The sequence below is a fragment of the Lygodium microphyllum genome, chromosome 21 (assembly GCF_053477565.2).
Source record: "Lygodium microphyllum isolate KBCC chromosome 21, Lygodium_microphyllum_v1.1.10, whole genome shotgun sequence".
Taxonomy (NCBI): domain Eukaryota; kingdom Viridiplantae; phylum Streptophyta; class Polypodiopsida; order Schizaeales; family Lygodiaceae; genus Lygodium; species Lygodium microphyllum.
Window position 1 is genome coordinate 132,544,040 of NC_141155.1, and position 22,406 is coordinate 132,566,445.

Genomic DNA, 22,406 nt, shown 5'->3' on the forward strand with positions numbered 1-22,406 from the left:
ATTATAGGAGAGGTGGCCATTTTGCATAGTCATGGTCAACATACCATCTAATTGGCAAATAATCCTATCTTTCATGCAAATATAAATTACATTGAGGTGAATTACAACTTCGTCATCGAGTGCTTAACAACAAGTGAATTTAGCTTATCAAGATTCGCACAAATGACGACCTTATAGATTTACTCATGAAGAGCTTACTTTGAATGCCTTGCACATTGCAAAATGCTGATGGGCATCGGTCAATATCTTCACTAGTTTCTATCTCTTTAAGGCACATTGGCCTTCAAGTGGGAGGTTGTTATGGGAAAGGCTAATGGCAAGAAGTTGAGCTACCACCCCTTGTATATATGCACATTATATATTCATGTATGAGTGAAACTAATGAAGAATAAGGATATCTTAGCACCCACATAAACCTTGGTCAGATCTCTCTCTCGCTCTCTTATGCTTGTCACTCCTCATCCTATCAATAGAGTCACCTTTATCCACACGTTCTCTATCTAATTGTTTACACAAGAACACGAGCCTCATTTTTTCCTTGATACAAACATCCAAGTGTTCTCGTGCTTCTTTAGTTGTATTGAATGAGCAAATATGTGGGTCCATGGTATTTGAATAGATAACGTAGTTAAAGCATGAGCCCTACATCTTTGCATCCCAATGGATCTTCTTAGTAATTGGTGATGGTACTTTAGTATCAACCATAGTGGGACTTTTATCTCCCACATCCTCAACATCACCTGTTTCTAATATATCTTGAGCTTTCATAGCCACAATAAGATGTATATCAATTCCTTGCACAATGTTTCAAAACTCTTCTGCAACCAACACATGATGTATCAGATAAGCACATTGTGAATAGTTGGTTTCATCCAACTTGTCTTCAATAGCCAACATATGGAATACATAATTGTTGCTAGTCATGGCTATTGATTGCCCTTGATGCTTAAGTTGCTTGTATAAAGGAAAATCTTCATAAAAGCAACTTATTCAATATAGCACAACACATAGTAAATTGTAAAAGCCCTTACTTGTAGAAATGATCATTATATAAAAATTTGCACAAAAGAATGGATATATCCTATATAGTACTGATTGTAGTGCCAATGGACCATGAAATGGACATGAACAAAAAATAATTGATGCCATCTAGCCCTAGGGGCTTGAAAACTTGTCCTAATCAAAGGAGATGAAGTGGAACGTGTTGATGACTCTAAGAGGTCGAAGCTTGCTTTAATGCCACTTATTGAACTTAGGGCTTCAAGAATACAAGTGCATACATACACACATACCTTAGAGAAAAAGAAGCTTGAGAGCACACAACACAAAGTATATTGAGTAATATTAAAGTATATTACTTATAAGACTAAGCTTACCTTAAGTGAATGTGCATATATACAAAGCAACAATGAATAAATCTCTTAGTGAGCCAAAAAAAGTGCCATGGTTGTATGTATGCATATATCTTGAATAACATATACATGTGGAAACTTTAGTTGACACATTCAATTTAGACCTTCCAAACCCAAACATAATTATGTGAAGCAATATGCACAATTTAGACCTACACACGTGCATAGCCCTATATTCTCCAAACACCCATGTCAAATATCTCAATTGTGTATAAAAACACATACATGCTCCTTCTAAGTATTATTGGAGTTTCATGAATGTGCAAAAACAAAAGGATGCTTACATGTGGAATATGTATGCTTGACAACACCTTATCATTTAGACAATGGCTTAGGGTGTGAAGCACACTTCGTTGTCTTAACACCACACAAAGCTAGCATAGACTAGGTGCGAATTCTTCACTACAACTCATAGACATTTATAATGCCCAATTAATTTTTATGTGTTAGAACTTTTAGGCATAGAAAATGCCTCGAGTAATTTATGACACATCTATATGAATTTTAGAGATCTTAAGTTGTTTCTATTATTTCAATTAAAATATTAAAGGTAAGAAGAAATTGTGCATGTATATTCGGTTTATTTTGTATGTTTAAAAAAAAGGCTATTATAATTAATGTGTTAGATGATGAGAAATAAGACATGATGGTGTGTATAGCATGATATTGTGGCCAAAAAGAAGTCTATGTGTAGAACATCTACATCTAACATTATTTTTACTGACTTTTGCTATGCATGCGTGACATAGAGTAAGGCTATGCCCAAGTAAATTTTACTTACATAAGTTTGCATGGTCAAGTTGAATAATGTGTGGTTGGTTTATTTGACCTCTCTTAACTTTGAGTAAGAACTTTAGGGAGTTCATGGAGTACCTCTAAAAACGGTGCTATTCCATGATCTTGCTGAAGTAAAAAACCATCGCAATCATTGATTGGTAGTATGTCCCTCCCCCCGGCGGCTCTTTCTCACATCAAACACCCTCTCTCTTCTTATTAGCATAGGTGAGGTCCTAGCCTGATCAAAGTATAGGTGGTCTTAGTGCTTGCACTCCCATTTTGATTCGCCTAAGTTCAAAAATGACTTAGGGGACTTGGATGTGGTGTACACCTCTTATCGAAGCCTGTGTAATGCTAGTAGGGCCAAGGCATGTAAGGGTACAGCCATGCAAAGACTTGCCGGATATTTGAGATGTGGAATAAGTCAAGTTTCTATTGTGTGGCATCATTTTTCTCTAGTACTACTAAAATCATAGCTACCTTTACTTCTTTCAAGTGCAGTTAGTAACTCAACGTGTGGGAGGACTCCAATGCCTAGTAAGCTCTAGTCACTACCAACAAGCGAGGGGATCCGATAATCAAAGAGCGACAAATGCAGGTGCCAAGCCTTGCTTTTATCGCTTTGAGTTTTGATCTTCTTATTGGCGAACGCGATCCTACTGCCTTTGTCATTATCAGTCCGGGGGGCGTCCGACGTCCGAGTTTTCTTGTGCGCGACTATGGCTTCGCCGCCGGCGCAGCAGCTGCAGCAACAACAGCAGCCTGAGAAGCCTAAGAAGGTCAATTTGTTGGATCACTACTCCTTGAAACGCGCCCTCGATGATACTGCCACTGAGGTATTTTTGCCCCTTCAGTTTTTTCCTGCAGTCGAAACACAGAGAGAGAGAGCGCTTTGTGTTTGAGCTATGTACTCTCCCTGGTGCTGCTCCTTTACTAGATCCCGTTCCTTTACAAGATCAACATCCAGTATGCCTGCGCATCACTATACGTGAATCCATATTCATCACGGTGGTTTTGTATTCAAGCAGGAGAATGCGTGTGCTGATATCTCCGCTTCGTTGGTTTCTATTCTCTGCGTTATTTGCAGGTGATAATGGCAAAAGGGTACTCTGAAAACTTCATCATTAGCAATGTCAAGATGGGAATCGGTCTGCTTACATGTGTGCTAGCCCTTGTGGCCCAATTCTATCCAAAGAAACTCCCATCGAACAAGGACGTGATTATATTATGTATCATCATATATCCTTGAGTAGATAAACTCAGGTTCCAGTTCTTATTAAGGGTGCTCCAGAGGTAGTTATTCCTTGACATGCGTACATATTTTCTGTTGAATATCTTGTTACAGTACGTGATGTTTGTGAAGGAGAAGAATCACATCTTGTTTACCCATCCCCTTCAAGTAAGTCAAGATTTTGATTGGATGCTGTGTCGTGTGGCCTTTGGTGTACAACTTGCAAAATATAGCGACTTTTCAAAATGGTTCGTTTTTGCAATATATAGGGTTCCTTCAGCAGTACAGGATTGGCTGTGTCTTCCAAGTTCCCTCGTTACTCTGATATTTATACGCTAGAGATAGCGAGTGCAGATCCCAAGTCAGTATCTGCAAATCCACCTGTTGAGCTTACCAAGAGTGTCACTCAGTGGTAAAGTTATTCAAACCTAACTTTTCTCATAGAAGTATATGTCGTTTTATATTCTTTTACTCTTCATAAAATCACAATTTCTTGTTTAAGTTTTGCACGACTAATCTAGAACACATCTTTTGAGTGGCATGCAAAATTTATTCTAGCTCAAAAATATTTGAAATTAGATTGCAACTTCAATAAGTTGTCTTGCTTGAAAGAATTAGGTTCTCTAGTTTAGTGCCTACAGGCTGCATCGTTCAGTTCTTTAGCATCAATCTCAAGGAGGTAGAGCAATGTATTTTTTTGGGGAACTTTTCGATGGAGATACTTTTAAAAATGGTCTAGGTGGACCCATTGTTTTTGGTTCAAGGTGGCCACTTTCTTCACATTCAATTCTCATAGAACATCTTGAAATGGAGTTAAAAGGATTTGAGAATTAAGGATTGGCTGACAGATTGAGAGTGTGTTAGAGTTCCAGATGTCCTTTCTAGGTTTTGGTTGAGGTTCACAAACAAAAGATGAACTCGGAAGAAGATAGAGAGATGCATGTCTGCTATGTAGTTAAAAACTGGCGTCCACACTTGTAAAGGGCAGCAATTAACTTAACTTGTAAAGCACTTAACCACAATTTTAGCAATATATCACTTCACTAAGGGGCAGCAGGAATGCTCTTGTTGACAGACGGGACACATATTGGCCCCAAAGCTTGGCACCTTTTGTGATATTCCTTCAAGCTTACTAGAACCATTCACATGGAATACAAAGTAACTGATTTCCTTAGTTTCAGTTACTCTTCAGCAAACTGCTCTTGTATCTGCTCCACTCAAATCAGTCTAGCCTTGCTAGCTCTCTATATCATGATTCACAAGATGCTCTCACCAACTGCGCTTAAGAATCCTTAGAACTGGCCAGATCTTCCATGAAAGCTTTGAATTTTGCATAATCTCCTCAAGATACACTTGTATGCAGACCAAGGCCATTAGCATTGGCAAACTTTGTGCCCTTTGGAGAGAGAAAGTGCTGCACACGTGACACAGCCTGTACACAACCCTAGACAGCGAGTCTACAGTGAATAGAGAGGCTTCAAGTTGTCATTAGTGCCAGATACTTCCACTCAGCCCTGCACGATACCGTCCAATCTAGATCTTAGTGCAAGCATAAGGAATACAACTTGTTCTTTGCAACAAATTGCAGTGGAAAAGAGAGAGAAAGCTGGTGATGCATGCATGACAGTATGTGTGCTGTCTCAGCTGCTATTACTGCTCTGAAACCTGCTGCCTTGGCTCTAGATGCTGTTGTCTCCTCTTCAAACTGCCATGACATCCTTCAGTTTGTCACAGCAGGCTGAGAATTGCTTTAAGCAGCCTTTTCTTTTTACATTCTTAGCTTTTTCCTCATTTGAACACAAGAAAAACATAGTTTGATATTTAAATGATTAAATTGGGTGTCCTGGCCCAAACTTTGGCTTCTTACTCAAATTTTATAATTTTAACCAAACTTTTGCATTAAGGTTCAAAAAGCCCCAATCATTTAGATGCGCATTGTGCAGTTATGCATTACACAATTAATCAACTGTCTGACTCTCAACGATTAAATCTTTGTCATTAATGGACTTGCCCATGTTCACACAACTTAGGCAATGCCTTACTTGCCCAAAGAGCTAGAAGTCAATCACATGTTAATCTTGAGCTTAGAAAAGCACATCTTGGTGATATATCTTGCTCTTGAAAAATTTCAAGCATCCTTGATTTGCATGTAAGTGCGACCAAAAGGCATTTGAAATCGCAACACATTGGCCACTATTGCTGCCATTTACTTGTCAATACATGTATTCCCACCACAATGATGAATAAATTGCAAGGTATAGTGAGGCGTGAGAACTGTCACATATAGTATTGCATATGAATTTTTATACTTGGGATCCAAATAAGCATCCATACACTATTGTCAAACTCAAGTGTGTATATTACTCATCATAGTGTGAGTGTGCAATGGAAAGGAACGGAGACGCACAGGCAAAAGAACAAAGAGAGGTTGCAAGAAAAGAAAAATGAAATCTGCATTGAACAAGAAAGATTGCTGATACAAACAGGAAAGTGGAAGGGGATTGATCAATTTGTGCACGCAGCCCACAATGTTAGTGAGGGCACCAGATTAGGCTGGTGACAATGGCAGTACCAAGCATGGAGGGGGCGGAGTGTGCATTTGCCAAGGAGGACAGAAGATTGGAGAGGAGGAATGACTGCCAAGTGGGGGGGGGGGTTATTAGAAGTGGAGCAGCGGTGGAAGCATAAACATGTGCTGAAATAAACTGCTGAAACACAAGACAAAAAGAGAAAAGAAAAGAACACGATACAGATGAGAACTTCGATGTATGCACGAGAAATGGAATCCATATATCTGAACACGAGACAGTCGCATACAACAGTGAGTCACTGGTTGCGTGGGCACTGGCACTGGCACTGGTTGTGGCTCCTCTCTCCACAGAGTCTGCAGATGGTGAAGATGATGATGATCCTGACTGAGGAGGAGCATTGAGTATAAATAGGCTGAAAAAGTGGGGAGCAATAATGCTGGTCGGACAGCATTAATGCTGGTCGACTGGTGCGTAAAAATGCCCCAATGGCATAAAATGCCACACCAGAAAAAACCTAAAATACCTAATAAAAATGCCCAGCCCAGATCAAGCTCAGACTCACACATGAGTTGACAAATACTCTGCTAACAGGGGTTGGCTATATATAGCCATAAATGCCCAAAATTGTTCAACTTGCACATGTAAGCGCCATAAATGTTGGTTGACCAACATTTAATGCTGGTTGTACTATAGAAAATGCTAGATAAAATACCAGGTGACCATAGAAAAATCCTGATTGGTAGAGACAATGCTCGACAAGTAGAGGGAGAGTGGAAAAAGTAGAAATTGATCTAAAAATGCACACATGAAGCCAGCAATTAAAGGAAATGCTTAGAAAGGCATGCTCAAATAGAGCTTTCTCCTCCATCAAAACACACAGAGATGTTAGAGCTCCTAATGTCCTCGTATGATTCAGACTGAGGCTCATAGGCAGGAGATGACAATGCATGACAATCATGACTGCTAACACCCTCTCTTAGATCCTGGATGTGGCGAAAGGCCAAAGAAGAAACAAATCCTGGGGTGGCAAGGGGAATGCTAATGCCGATGAAGTCGGTTGATGTAGACTTTCGATGAAGAAGCTCCTCACATGATCTTGGGAAACCCCCTCTGAAATAGTAGGAGCCAGGAAATCCACAATAGCATCATTGATATCGTCCCTCTTTGAAAGGGATCGGGGGGTACAAGGGAACCATCGGAGGAGAGGATGGGGATGGGAAGAAACTTGTGGAATAGATGGCACATAAGCGGGAATGGGTGTAGCAATATACTGCCTCAGAAGGCCTTACATCATAGAAGGGGAATGGAGCCTGTAAAGCCCGCTCTCCTACCAACTTGTCAATAAGATAGCTCCTATAAAAGAATCCTCTATAACAATGGCATGCTTGGTGAAAATCACACGGGTGCCAAGCCTTGGAGGGAAATAAAAAGAGAGGAGTGGAAAGCCTAAGTCTGACCGAAACATGTAGGGCTTTTGAAAGGGAGCATGATGTGTGGTCAAGCAATAACTGGCAAAGTGGCAACACCACTATTAGGTATCGATACAATGTCACCAATAGTGATTGAATCCTCAAATGGACAGAGAGCTTGTAACAAATCATCTTGGGGAGTCATATGACTCGAAGCACCATTGTCCACTAACCAAGGTTGCTCAGAAGACTTGGCAGTCACATGAAAGAAGGCTCCTCCTCCAATGCATGAATATAAAGGAACATTGACTCATGGGTAACAGCGGGTGTAGATGTAGTAGAAGTCTCCGATGTAGATCCACCCTTTGCTCCCGAACGAAGGTGAGGGTACTTCTTTCAACATTTTTGCCTAGAATGTGTCCACTTTTCACAATGTGGGCACTTCGGCTTCCCTGAATTTGAGTCAGAGCCCGAAGAACTTTCTTGCTTCTTAGCCTTTGACTTCTTTTTTTGCTTCCCTCGGGATCCTGCAACAAAGGCGTTAGTGGAGTCGGATCTACTAGCATTGACCTCTTTGAGGCGCTCGTCATACTCCAAGACAAGCAGTGATTAACTCCTCCCATAGGAGTGTCTCATGGATTTCCCATAGGAGGGTAAGTCGGCGGAGGAGTTTGTATCTTGCTTCTTTTTCTTCTTCTTCCTTGAAGTTGCTAAAACTTTGTAATCCTTGCGTAAATGTTCCTTCTTATTACAGTGATAACACTGGGCCTTTGATTTTGTCTTCCTATCACCCCTATTTGAAGCTGCAAATGTCTCATTGGAGCCACCATATTGAGGTGGAAGCCTCCCTTGTAACCACAAAGATGCCTCGTGCTCAAGCAACATCGAGGACATATGTGTAGAGCTCACTGGGGTTGATGATGTTTGGGCTTGCAAAGCATTGGCTACTCCATTAAACTCCAGAGGCAGCTTGTAGAGCACAATCCCCACAAGATGAGCCTTTGGAAGGGTGGACTGCATGTGATGAAGTTGATCATGTACTTGTGTAACATGAAGTAAGAAGGACTGGATAGTATCATGCGGCTTAAACTTCATTTGCAGGAGTTGTCGATAGAGGGTAACTACATGCATAGTCGAGGGAGCCTTGTACAACATCTGAAGCTTTGACTAGATCGTTGAGGCGGTCTTGTAGGTGACATAAGAAAAACCTCTTTAGAGATACATTGAAGAAGAGCAGAATATGCACGGGCATCATTGGAATCCCATGTAAGCACAACTTCCTTGTGGTTGTCCTCGTCAAAGAGGAGTGGGTCATTGAGGATGCTCAATAGCTCCAAAAACAATGTACTGCAATTGCTTGTGCACAAACCAGGTAATCAGGGTCGTGAAATTTGTCATTAGTGGAACAATAGGGAGAGTGAAAGCAAAGTACAGCACGAATTGCACTAAACGGAGCTCACACGCAATGAAGAAAGAAGTTGATCACAAAAAAGATTGCTGTATAAGGAAAAATCAAACTACACAAGGGAAAATCAATCAAAATCAGCAAGAGCAACTGGAAAACACTATCATCCATCTTGTAGGAGATGAGAAAACCGAAAATGTAGGTGTAGAATGTCAGAACACAAGTTGCCACAGCATTAGATGCAGTAAACACAGGTTTTGCTGATGAAAACGTAGGTTTTGCTGATGAAAACACAGGCAATAGATAGGCTGATGGACAATAAATTGATGTCGTCTAAAGTTTTTATCATCATAAACAAAGCTTCACCTAGGCTGAAAAAAGTAGAGAGCAGACAAAGATGATCGGCAATCAAAAGTAGACATCAACATGAATGTAGATCATGAAATTTGATACCATGTCAAAAGTGGATGTAGCAATGGAAGTGTCACGGGGACATGAAATTTTGAGATGCTTTAATCTTGTTGATAACATTCGATTAAGTTATTAATCAAATGTGCAAGGTTGTTTAGCACGTGATGCACATGGTAGTTATTTCATGGTAATAGGTCAAGGACTGATGCAGTGGGTGTAAAAACCAAAAGTTGTGATAAGTTATGCCGACTGGGCTTTCGAGGTTAGCTGGTGTCAGTTTTGACACTAGGATAGCTATTTGGCCAATAAGTGTTGGTGGTGATGCTAGGGACTAGTATTAATTAATGAATTAATGCCGGTTTAAGGGTCAATAGAGGTTGGGGATCACTCCAGGTTGCAAATGGCCTAGCCAATTTAATTATGGATGGGCACATTTAATTTTGGGCAGGGTCAGAAGGGTTGAAATTAATTTTTAGGATTATTTAATTTTGAAAACTAATTAAATGGTTGGGTAATGTTGAAAAATGAGTTTAGAGGGTTGCCACTTGGCAAAAATGCCCATGCAAAGTGAGAAAACGTTTTTGGGGATTGGGTCTCAACCATTCAGTTACTTTTACAGCTTGAGAGAGAGAGAGAGAGAGAGAGAGAGAGAGAGAGAGAGAGAGAGAGCTGTTGGTTCATTTTCTGATTAGAGAACAACAATTTGCTGCCAACCATCAGTACATTTCAGGGGCTGGCAACAACATTGCTGATCAAGCGATAGCATTTTGGGGGTGTCTAGCAATAGGTGATTGCATTGAATGCAGGCTGGGGTAGGCAACATGCAGAATTTAGGGTTTTCTTGTGAAGGAAATCAGATTTCTTTCTCATCTTGAATTTCTCTCACCTTCTCCAACCCATTCTTAGGAGATCTTAGCATTTCTCAACCATTTTGACAAGATCTCAGCCACACTGCTGTAAATCCTAAATGTGTGCAGAAATTAGAGTGTAGCAACCACCTTGGGACCTGTGCCAATTGGTGAAGGCATTGTACATTGAATTCTACATCTGAAATTTTTGTAATTGTCAAGGAATTCAGATGCTAGCCCATTCATTGTAATTTGGGGCAACATTTGGCCAATTGGTGGTTTCATTTTTGCAAATCCTGGGTGGAAAATCAAGGGGCAATTGGCTAGAATTGATTGTTGATTGTTGCTACAACAAAGAGGCTTTTTGGAACAGCAAAAGAGATTGTGAATCTCAGCTTGTACTCATTCCATTAGCAATCAAGGTAAAGAAATATAGAAAGGGGTGCTAGTTTTGGGGCCGACAAGGTATCCAATGTCAGAGATTATTAAGGTAAATTGTACATTACAATTTATGTTTATTTACTGATTGTTGTAATTAAGTGCTTGTGATGGTCCGGCCCTTGGATATCCGCTCGGGACCCCGTCTAGGCCCCGGGGCAGTGCTAGACCCTTCCCCCAACTTTGGCATTTTGACCTCTCATTACGTCACGGGACGCGACACGACACATAACACACACTCGAGATTGCACAAGGGCCCATCTTGGGGGTATTACGTCATATTCATGGCAAAAAGATATGTACAAAGTAGCTGGAGCATAGCAAGGGACTTTGTCACGGTGAGTGGGTGGAGCTATCAACGCGCTGCGGCAGGATGCCAACACCGTGGGTGAGGGAGCTACAAGAGGTACTTCCTCATACACATCTCCCCTTGAAAAAACTCGATGACGACATCGAGTAGAGAGGCACAACTTACTGGCCTTTGCAAAACAGCTTTTGACTCAAACTCATATTTATCGTCGGGGGTCTTAACACGCCTCACTATCAAGGCGGCTAGTGTCTACCCGCTAGTGCCATGCTCATTGACTCTTTACAACTATGAAACATGGACTGTTGCATACTTCTTGCATTCCACCCACTGACTCTATTTACAACTGTGGAATGGAATGGGACTTGGGCAGAATTTGTGAAAGAGACTTTATTGGGCACATCAACCCATCCACCTGCTAACCAAATTTACAAGCACATAATGGAGGGTAACCGAGTCGAAGACACGTTGTGCACCCATGCTCCAACTTGGGCCAAGCAGCTTGAGCGCGCAGAACTGCTTGTGGACTAAGGGCTTAACACACAGCTTTCACTTTGAATGCCAAGCCCATAATGCAAGGGTCCAGGCAATGACACCTCGCAGGAGAAGGCCCTCTTTGGCTACATCTTGCAATTTGCTGCCGATGAAGAGAGTGTAAGAGGTGTGTTTTGCCTTGAACGCACCTCCTCTTGAAAAGAGCTGGACCTTCATCATCCAAATCTTCGATGACACGCGCCCTTGAGTCTTCTTGCCCTTCTTGGCTTGAATCTTCGATGACGCGCCGTTCCTTCTAGCTTTTCTTTGAGTGCCCTTGGAGGCACGAATTTGGCTTGAAGCACTTGTTGAAGAAGACCACTTGACCTGCTGGGATGCAGCATGCCGTTTGGCCCTTTGTGCGAGGTCCATTTCACTCGCGTCTAGAATCCTTCCCCGTGTTGCAGCACACACCTTGGAACAGATTTGGGGAAGTCTTCTGTTGGGTTGAGCTGCACGGGGAGCACGTGTGACAGGAGCGAACCGTACGACACACCTGGAAGCTGCATGCCGCTTAGCCTGCCGCGCGAGATCCATGTCTCCCGCATCAAATGCCCTCACCCTCGTTGAAGCACACCCCTTTGAAAGGATAGGATGAGAGCACCGACCCTGGTTGAACTAGAGAGTTGGAGCGCCTGGACAGCTCATGATGACTTGATGGGTTGCATCAAACTGCCGCGCCTGTAGAGTGAGGGCCACTTCCCTCGCTGCGATCACCTTTGGGCCTCTATTGCCCAGATCTAACTGTATCATGCGCAAGAAAAGAAGGCAGGCTCTAGATCTATCCGTACATGCCACGCCCACTTGAAATGTCAGGCCCTTAGTGACTGGATCAATCTCTACGAAGAACATGGAAGCCGTTCGGGTCCATTTCATAGCGTTGAACCTTTTGGCTTGCATCACGAGGGTCATGTCCCCTGCCGTAGTCACGTCGAATTGGCCCTGCACGGCTTGAAAAGACAAGAAGGCTCCCATTTGTTCAAGCAACTCTCGGTGAGGGGCCACCACGCCTCGCTTTGCTTCAGAAATGGGCCTGTGCATGCCCGGATTCGTCTTGTCAGCCCGAATGAGAGCTAAGCCTTCACACCTCGCCCTCTCCTTCATCGCTTGCTCCTTGATGAGCCGGATTTGCATGGAACTCTTTGGAGTGTGAAGCCTCCTTGCTTCCCCCTTGGTTCCATCTAGTAGTCTTTCGGCCACATTGACTTCGCCAAGACGGTTGCATCCCTTAGGCCCAGAGACCAGAATGGGCTTGATTGCTCACACGGGCTTCCCTGACTCCTGCACCTTCCTGAAACTCACCTTCATGCTAAGCGCGGGTCCGATGTTGTTCCCTAACTCAGCCACTTGGGTTCGATTCTTGAAGGCCCACTTGCCATGGTTGGACTGCACTTGGAGTTTCCCGACACTCCCAATCTTGATGCCACGTGAGGGTTTGTTACCCTTGGAATTGGCCTTTGCTCCACACGCTTGCTCGTTGCATGAGGGCTTTGCACCCTCTGAATCAGCCATTGAAGCACAAGTTAACTCCTCCTCGGTTTCGTAGTAGTAGGACCTTACTTTCTTGCGAAAGCTAACCCGTTGTCACCTACTAGCCAATTCAGATTCAAGGGGCATCAGATTCGACAGATTTGTCTCCTCCTTTGCCCTGCGAACAGAGAGTTGGTTCACAAGTTTCCAAAATTTTCTCCTCTTCCTCTCACCTCTTCCTTCCTCTCCAACACACTTCCTCCTTTCCTTTGCACCACTTCCTTCCACACCAACTCTCCTCTTCCTCTCCTTTACCCAACATGCAACCATTCGTTTACCCTCCCGGCGCAAGGAGCCTTCCTTAACACACCCGGCCATTCGTTTACCCTTGCGGCTCACGAGCTCCTCAACACTCCCGGCCATTCGTTTACCCTCGCGGCTCACGAGTTCCTCCTCACCTTTCTCCCCAAAACCGGCCGTTCTTTTATACTTGCGTTTCACGAGTTCTTCACAATGGTTGCCCGTTTGTTTATCCTCCCGGCGCAAGGAGTCTTCGTCAATATCATTCTTCATCTTCATATCCGCATCAGAAAAAACACAAGGTCCCAGTTCGTTTATGCTTGCTGGGCCGTACGAACCTTCACCTCCTCTACTCCAACACAACTCACTTCAGCATCAATACATGGCAAAAAACAAGGTCCCAGTTCGTTTATGCTTGCTGGGCCGGACGAGCCTTCCTTCACCTCCTCATCAACACTACTCAAAAAATCCTCTATACAACCCAACTCCTCATCTAGCTCAATGCCACACTTCAACTCATCATCAACACATGGTAAAATACAAGGTCCCAGTTCGTTTATGCTTGCTAGGCCGGACGAGCCTTCCTCCACCTTCTCCACTCCACTCCAACACAGCTCAACTCCGCATCATACCTCAACACTTCATCTTCTTCTAGTTCAGCACCCTTCATCTCAACATCACTCCTCACCTCAACCTCAGTACATGGTAAAATACAAGGTCCAAGTTCATTTATGCTCGTTGGGCTGGACGAGCCTTCCTTCACCTCCTCCACTCCAACGCAACACACTTGAGCATCTATACATGGTAAAATGCATGGTCCCAGTTCGTTTATGCTCGTTGGGCCGGACGAGCCTTCCTTCTCCTCTTCCACTCCAACACAACTCACTTCAGCATCAGTGTAACCGGCCTGTTCACTGGAAAGGGCGGTAGTGTACAACTAAAATATATAAATGCTTTCACCCAATTCACAGTCGCCCACTTTACCTGAACTTAAAGACACAGAATCAAGAAGAAATACAGGAAGCTAGAATGCTTCTATTGCCATACAGACACCCTGTTGGCCCCTAAGTTAGGCGCCCCTTGCGGTATTTCTTTATTAAAAAAAAAAAAGAGAAAGTACAATGGGCTGTCTTTCACCTATTCTGGGTGAAATTTGGCAGCATAACAGTACAATTACTGACCCAAATCAAGTTGACCAGGAGGGGAAACTCTACCCAAGTCTGAAACTTCTGGTTGGAGTGCAGAATTGACCATTTCAGCCTGCTGTCGATACTGGCTCAGACCTGTTTTGAAACCAGTTTTCAGCTCATATTGTTCCCTGTTCTGTTCTGCATCATTTGTGCCAAGTGCCCCTTGATTCTGACATCAATTGGGCTCTGAAATAACCTCTGAACAGTCCAGAAACAGTACTGATTTAGTGCTGTTTCAGACACTTGCTTGGTGAGGCTACCACCCTCACCTGTTCCTGCTTGTGGGCAGCAAACAACTGCTCCTGTTCCTGGAGAAAGGAGGCTCTTGCCTCATGCAAAAACAGCATATTCCCACACAACTGTACATGAATCAGAAGAAAGGCCCTCAACTGAGGCATATCCATAACTATTAGGGAAAGAGAGAGAGAGAGAGTAGGGAGCCAGCTCAACCCTCTGTGCATCATAAACAAGGTAGGCAAGCTCTCAATAGCCCTCCATCTGCAACAATCCATTCTCCCCTTTCACAAATGAGCCCCTCCAGCCCAAAAACTGCACGCCAGCCCCTCTTTAAAGAGGTAAGTGCACAAATCTGTGCCAAATGGCAGCACTGCAAGGTGTTTCCCGTTCTAGCCTTCCGGTCTAAAATTCTCCATGGTCGGTGCAAAATTTAACCTCGGCACAGACCAGAGGATTAATCCTCGTGCAAAAACGAAGATAATGATGCGAACAGATTCTGGGGTCCAAAAATAGTAACTCCCTAAATTTTAGGAGTTGCTTCCATTGCATCTCCACTAGTCTTCTAACCATCTTTGCAGACTATGGCTACATCCAAATTTGTAATGTAGCTCAACTGAAAGTGAATTTCCATTGATGATCCCACATGGACTAATCTCTTGAAGATTTGTCCATCTTCACTTTGAACTAGTCTCTTCCAGGCTAGTTCTTCAACACACTTGTCCGTATACACGTTCACAAGTCTCTTCCAGGCTTGTCAATCTACAGTGCCATCAGTCTCTTCCAGACTTGTACTGGACCTTAACTGTCTAGTCTTGACTCACTAGACATTCCTGTCGATTTCACATACTGGCCATGCAACTCAGGCGTTTAGATTTCAAGAGGGATCCTTCCAAGAAGAAAAACCAAATAAAGTATGTAATAAAGAAATCAACAAAAAAGGTAATAGTTGTCACAGTCTTGTGACATACCTCCCTCTCGAAATCGCAAATGTCCTCGTTTGCATGAATGTCATACATGCTATCAGTCAACATTGTGTACTGAACACAATGTTAACACATGTATGTTCTGACTGTGAAACATGGCAGACTATCATCATGTGACTCCACATCACTGTTTCTAGATATAGTGGCCGGTACACCACAATGATATCCCCATAGTGGCAGATTCTCATTTGATGACTCCACATCACCCTGACTAGAGATCTAGTGGCCGGTACATCAAAATGATATCCCCACTGAGTCAATTTAGAGAATACATGCCCGATCGAGTAACCATTGTTACAACATGTATTCAATTCAATAGAAGTAAAAACGGTATTCTTGCAAGCAATACTTACTTCTTTAGCACTGAGAAAACCATATGAACACAATAAGTGTTAACCTGTACAAAATCTGTTTCTGTACATAATTTCTTTCTTAAGCAATTGTCACTTTGACAATCTATTTCAGCTTAGAGATACAAGGGGTCAAGGTTCAAGGTAAAGTTCCAACACATTAGGTGACTCTGCAAGTTCACCTTCATCCATCCACTTAGCATCTATAGCTGGATAGTTCTTGAACTTAACCAAATACCTTCTAGCAACCTTGCCTTTCACTTTCCTTTCCTTGTGTGCCAGTACATGTTCTGGAACAAGAATTTCATCAAGTTTCTCAACTTCGGGCTGTTCCTCAGCTGGCATATCTTTTGGCACATCACCCACGTAAGGTCTAAGAAGACTTACATGGAAAGCATTATGAATCTTTCAATTGTCAGGCAATTTCAGCCTATAGCTGACATCACTAATCTTCTCTGTTACTTGAAAAGGCCCATAGTATCGCATACTAAGCTTAGTGAAAAGACTTTCCTTGCCTTTCCGCTTCTTTAAGCGTGCCTTTTCAAACCGCAACAGTACCCAATCACCAAGTGAAAATAACAATTCACGACGGTGATGATCAACAGCTTTCTTTTGCTTTGCCTGAGTCCTTTCAAGGGCATGCTTAACTTTCTGATACATTTCACCCATACTCTGCACATACTGATCTGCCTAAAAGATCTTATCTTTTGTATGCAAAATGGGAGGAACCTTTTTACCACCTTCAACAATTTCAAAAGGGGCTTTGCCTGTTGACGAATGCATAGTATTATTGTATGCATACTCAACCAAAGGCAAATACTACTCCCACTTTGACTTATGCTCTGACACATAGCACTTAAGCAGATCCAAGACAGTAGAATTTGCCTCTTCTGATTGTCCATCAGTCTGTGGATGAAATGACGATGAGAACTTAAGTGTTGTGCCCGTATTCTCAAATATGCCTCTCCAGAATAGACTTGTCATCCGTGGATCACGGTCATTGATAATAGACTGTGGCATACCATGATAAACAAACGTGCCATCTGATCTGGTTTTATCTTCTTCCTGACAGGAATGAAATGAGCCTGTTTGCTAAACCTGCAAATAATAGTCCATATCCCATCATTTCCTGTCTGTGTCCTTGGAAGATCAAAGATAAAATCCATAGCTATGCTTTCCCATGGTTTATCTGGAATAGGCAATGGCTGTAAAAGCCCTGGTGCTTTTTGCTTGTCAAACTTGATCTTCTGGCAAATCAAACACTGCCGCACAAAAGCATCCACGTCTCTTCTCAAAGTAGGCCAATAAAAGAATGTCTCTACTGCTTTGACTGTTGCATCAATACCACGATGCCCTGCATACGGTGGAGAATGACTCTCTGTCATAATTTTCCGTCTCAATGGCATAGTCACACATAGTCTACCATGCATCGACATGAAACCATCCTTGAGAAGATAATGCTCATGATGTTGTCCATTGACAAGCTGATTAAAGATCCTTGCAAAATTTTCATCATCAGCATACTGTTCCTTCATATCATCAAGCTCATGATGATAAGGAATTGACACAGCTGAAATTTGTGGCTTCCTTGACAAAGCATCAGCCACAACATTCTTTTTGCCTTCCACATGCACAATCTGAAAATGGAACATTGACAAAAAGTTTGCCCAACGCATATGCTTTTCTTACAGCTTAGTCTGAGTTAAGAAATAACGCAATGTCTAATGATCTGTCTGGACAACAAAATCTGCCCCAAGTAGGTAGTGTTTCCAGCAAGAAAGCGCATGAATCACAGCCAGCAATTCTTTCTCATAGACCTGTATAGTCTTCTCTGGCCCTCGCAAGATTCTGCTTCCATAAGCCACTACCCGGCCTTCTTGCATTAGCACTGCACCAATGCTATTGCCACAGGCATCACACTGGACAACAAATGACTTCCTGAGATCTGGCAGAATGATCACTGGACTAGAAGTCATCTTTTCTTTAAGAAGATTAAAAGCTGAAATCTCTTTCTGTGTCCATTGGAAAGAGACTCCTTTCTTCTATAAAGCATGTAAAGGTGAATTAATCTCTGCAAAATCGCGAATGAACCTCCTGTAGTAAGAACACAAACCCAAGAAGCTTTTAACATCATGGACAGTCTTCAAATCTGGCCATGTTCTAATTGCTTCAACCTTAGCAGGATCCATTTGGACACCATCCTTTGACACTATGTGCCCCAGGAACTGGATTTCTTCCAAGAAGAACTCACTCTTCTTGCCATTGATAAGCAACCTATTACTGCAAAGCTCATCAAAGACTGCTTTCAAGCGTTCTCTATGCTCCTGTTCATTCTTTGAAAAGACAATCATGTCATCAAAGAATGTACCAACAAACTGCTGGTATGGACGAAAAATCCTGTCCATCATTCGATTAAACGTAGCAGGAGCATTAGTAAGTCCAAATGGCATTACCAAGAACTCATAGAGACAAACGTGGTCCTAAATGCAGTCTTATGCACATCCTCTTGCTTAATCCTGATCTGATGGTATCCACTCTTCAAATCTATCCTGCTGAAAATTGACGCTCCTTCCAAACGGTCAAGGATGTCGTCAATTCTTGGAATGGGGAACCTGTTCTTGATGGTACTCTTGTTCAATGCTCGATAATCTATGCACATGCGCCAAGAGCCATCCTTCTTTTGCACTAAGAGCACTGGTGAGCAAAAGGGAGATGAACTTGGCTGAAGCAGCCCTTTTTCTAACAGCTCATTCACCTGGCTCAATATCTCTTTTTGTTGGGCTACACTAACCCTATACGGAGGTCTATTTGGTGGGCTACTGCCTGGCACCAAATCTATTGCATGATCCTCAGACCTCTTTGGTGGCAACTGTGACGGTAATGAGTCAGAAAAACAATCACTGAACTGAGACAAGAAAGCAGACCTGTCTCTATCTAACATAGATAAATTTGACTCATCATTATCCTTGACATCACGTGCAACAATCAAGTACGCAGAAAGATGATTCTTTATTACAGATGTAATGGTAGAAGTCGATACAACAGGTATAGACTCTCCTTTAAGCTTCACATCAAGCACACGAGTCTTTCCCCTATGTTTCAAAGTCAGTGTCTTGTTAAAGGCATCCATCACACCATGCTTTTTGAACATCCATGGCATTTCCAACAAGACATCACAGCCTTCAAGTGGCATGATATAAAATTCTTCTGCATCAACATAAGACGGTACATGAAGACGCAGCTTTCCAAGAATGGGTGTCACAGACTTTGAGTGGCCAGGACATGCCAACCTGCCTCTGCTGTGTAGCCCATCTCATCTGCTGTGATGCCCAAAGTAGAAGCCAACTCTGGTGAGATAAAGTTTGCCTTAGCTCCAGGATCAAAGAAAATGAGTACATGTTGATCCCTAACTTTACCCCAAGCTCTGCAGAGCTCATTAGCATCCGAGTGTGGGTTGTCTCCCAGCATATTTGGCACTAAACCTGCTGAAGGTTTGGGCTTCTTTCCTTTCCTGTCCTCTTTATCATCATCAGCTGATCTCTTATTCTTGTCCGGACAGTTAGACGCAATATGACCAGTCTGCTCACAGATAAAGCATTTCCTCTCAGGCATTAAAGCCTTTCTCTCTTCAAGAGACTTGCGCACAAAAGGTTTCTTCTGGTCCTTTGACTGATGTCCAAAGAACTTGGCTGGCTTCTTCTTGAACTACCAAGGTTTACCTGTGCTTTGAGAAATCTGAGAAACCTGTTTACCAAATGGCTTCTTTGCTGAAAATTTTTCAGATTTGTCCTGTTTAATGCTGCCCCCAAAACCACTTGACTGTCCCAACAATAATGCATTTCCTGTGGTAGTATTCTCAATTAACTGAGTCAAAGTGGTAACCTTTGTCTTTGTACAATAATTCCGGAGTTCCTTGGGCAGCCCGCAGCAATATTTCTCTATCTGCTCGGTCAATGGCACAACCCTGTAAGAAGTGACTGGAAGTAAGGCCTCCCAAAACTCCTTGTCATAGTCTTCCAGATCCTTGCATTTAGATGCATCCAAATTGTGCCAAGCTGACATAACATCGATCTCAAATTCATTGGTCAACCAAGCAGAAGCAAATACTTGCTTGAAGTAAGTCCAAGTGGCAGGAGCCTGTTCTTGCATCAACAGTGTACTCCACCACTGACTAGCATTGTCCTTGAGAAAGATAGCAACTTTCCGAACCTTAGAAGGCTCTGTAAAGTTCCCTCCTGCAAATGCGGCATCAAACTGCTGTAAGAAAGAGAGAGCCTTAGTCCTATCTTCAAATCCTCGAAAGATGTCAAACCGCATGGCTGCACCACCTTCCTTGTATGGCTTTGGCTTCTCATGAGCCATCAAAGGATCCGTAGGATATGCCTGTAACATAGAAACACTAACTGGTGGCATAGGAGTTGGCGGACCACTGACTACAGGGCTTGTAGACACAATACTTGCTTGCTGATTTTGATAACCAGCCATACCAAAAGTGCCTTGTGGCATGCCAAAACTGCCCTGAACACTCTGAAATCCAGGCTGCATGCCTATATTGCCATACATGGGGTTTGGCATAAAACCCTGTGCACCCCCAAACACTGTTCCTGGTACATAAATCTGGTTTCCAGGCGCATAACCAGCCATACTCTGAAATACAGATCCACCTCCAAAGTACGCAGGATGTACAGAGGTCGGTGGGAAAACCTGTGGTAAAGCATGAAAACTGTTTTCCTGTCCATTTAAACCAACATTTGACTGCTGTAAAGTGGCAGGCTGAACTAGCAATGCCTGTGTAACTAGTGTTTCCGCCACCTGTTCCTGGACAGTGGGAACCAATTTTGGAGTCTCCATTGACTCCGCAAGCTGCCTTGGTGTTTCCACTGAATCTGCAGCATGCTTACCCTTATCCTGGACCTCTACTGGATCCGAAACCTTTGCAGGTTGCCCAACTTGCTGTAAAGGAAGGGAGGGCTGCAAAAATGCCAAAAACCTTGGATTCTGCATCACTTGAGTAAACATACTCACAGCAGCAACTAACTGAGTCTTGAAAATGTCTTCATCCATAGAAGAAGCCGTAAGAACTTGTGGCTCAACCATAACAGGAGGAGTAACGAACTGTGGAGGTCTAGAAGACTCTCCCACCTCATGAACAACAGGGATCTTCTGTGATGAAGACGCTTCCTCTCTGGTGTCTTCCTTTCTATCAGCCATAATGCACAATTTTGTGTCTTACACCCAAACAAACCCTGGCTCACTCTTTAGGGAAAAAGTGATTCGATCCCAGCAATGGAACCATGTAACCGACCTGTTCACTGGAAAGGGCGGTAGTGTACAACTAAAATATATAAATGCTTTCACCCAATTCACAGTCGCCCACTTTACTTGAACTTAAAGACACAGAATCAAGAAGAAATACAGGAAGCTAGAATGCTCCTGTTGCCATACAGACACCCTGTTGGCCCCTAAGTTAGGCGCCCCTTGTGGTATTTCTTTATTTAAAAAAAAAAAAGAGAAAGTACAATGGGCTGTCTTTCACCTATTCTGGGTGAAATTTGGCAGCATAACAATACAATTACTGACCCAAATCAAGTTGACATGCTGTGGATACTGGTTCAGACCTGTTTTGAAACCTGTTTTCAGCTCATATTGTTCCCTGTTCTGTTCTATATCATCTGTGCCAAGTGCCCCTTGATTCTGACATCAATTGGGCTCTGAAATAACCTTTGAACAGTCGAGAAATAGTATTGATTTAGTGCTGTTTCAAACACTTGCTTGGTGAGGTTACCACCCTCACCTGTTCTTGCTTGTGGGCAGCAAACAACTGCTCCTGTTTCTGGAGAAAGGAGGCTCTTGCCTCATGCAAAAACAACATATTCCCACACAACTGTACATGAATCAGAAGAAAGGCCCTCAACTGAGGCATATCCATAACTGTTAAGGAAAGAGAGAGAGAGAGTAGGGAGCTAGCTCAACCCTCTGTGCATCATAAACAAGGTAGGCAAGCTCTCAACAGCCCTCCATCTGCAACAATCCATTCTCCCCTTTCATAAATGAGCCCCTCCAGCCCAAAAACTGCACGCCAGCTCCTCTTTAAAGAGGTAAGTGCACAAATCTGTGCCAAATGGCAGCACTGCAAGGTGTTTCCCGTTCTAGCCTTCCGGTCTAAAATTCTCCATGGTCGGTGCAAAATTTAACCTCGGCACAGACCAGAGGATTAATCCTCATGCAAAAACAAAGATAATGACGCGAACAGATTCTGGGGTCCAAAAATAGTAACTCCCTAAATTTTAGGAGTTGCTTCCTTTGCATCCCCACTAGTCTTCTAACCATCTTTGCAGACTATGCTACATCCAAATTTGTAATGTAGCTCAACTGAAAGTGAATTTCCATTGATGATCCCACATGGACTAATCTCTTGAAGATTTGTCCATCTTCACTTTGAACTAGTCTCTTCCAGGCTAGTTCTTCAACACACTTGTCCGTATACACGTTCACAAGTCTCTTCCAGGCTTGTCAATCTACAGTGCCATCAGTCTCTTCCAAACTTGTACTGGACCTTAACTGTCCAATCTT

The 22,406-nt window shown here is 42.9% G+C and overlaps 1 protein-coding gene across 1 annotated transcript in view; it reads left to right on the forward strand.

Moving 5' to 3' along the window:
- The first annotated feature begins 2,776 nt into the window (after positions 1–2,776).
- LOC148018571 (Microsomal signal peptidase 25 kDa subunit (SPC25)) overlaps positions 2,777–22,406 on the forward strand; it is a 31,883-nt gene continuing 12,253 nt past the window's right edge. The window contains exons 1-4 of the mRNA XM_087661609.1: positions 2,777–3,025; positions 3,277–3,428; positions 3,507–3,588; positions 3,690–3,832. Of these exons, the coding sequence (XP_087517735.1) occupies positions 2,909–3,025; positions 3,277–3,428; positions 3,507–3,588; positions 3,690–3,832 (494 nt within the window). The 5' untranslated portion in view covers positions 2,777–2,908. The remainder of the gene's footprint in view (positions 3,026–3,276; positions 3,429–3,506; positions 3,589–3,689; positions 3,833–22,406) is intronic.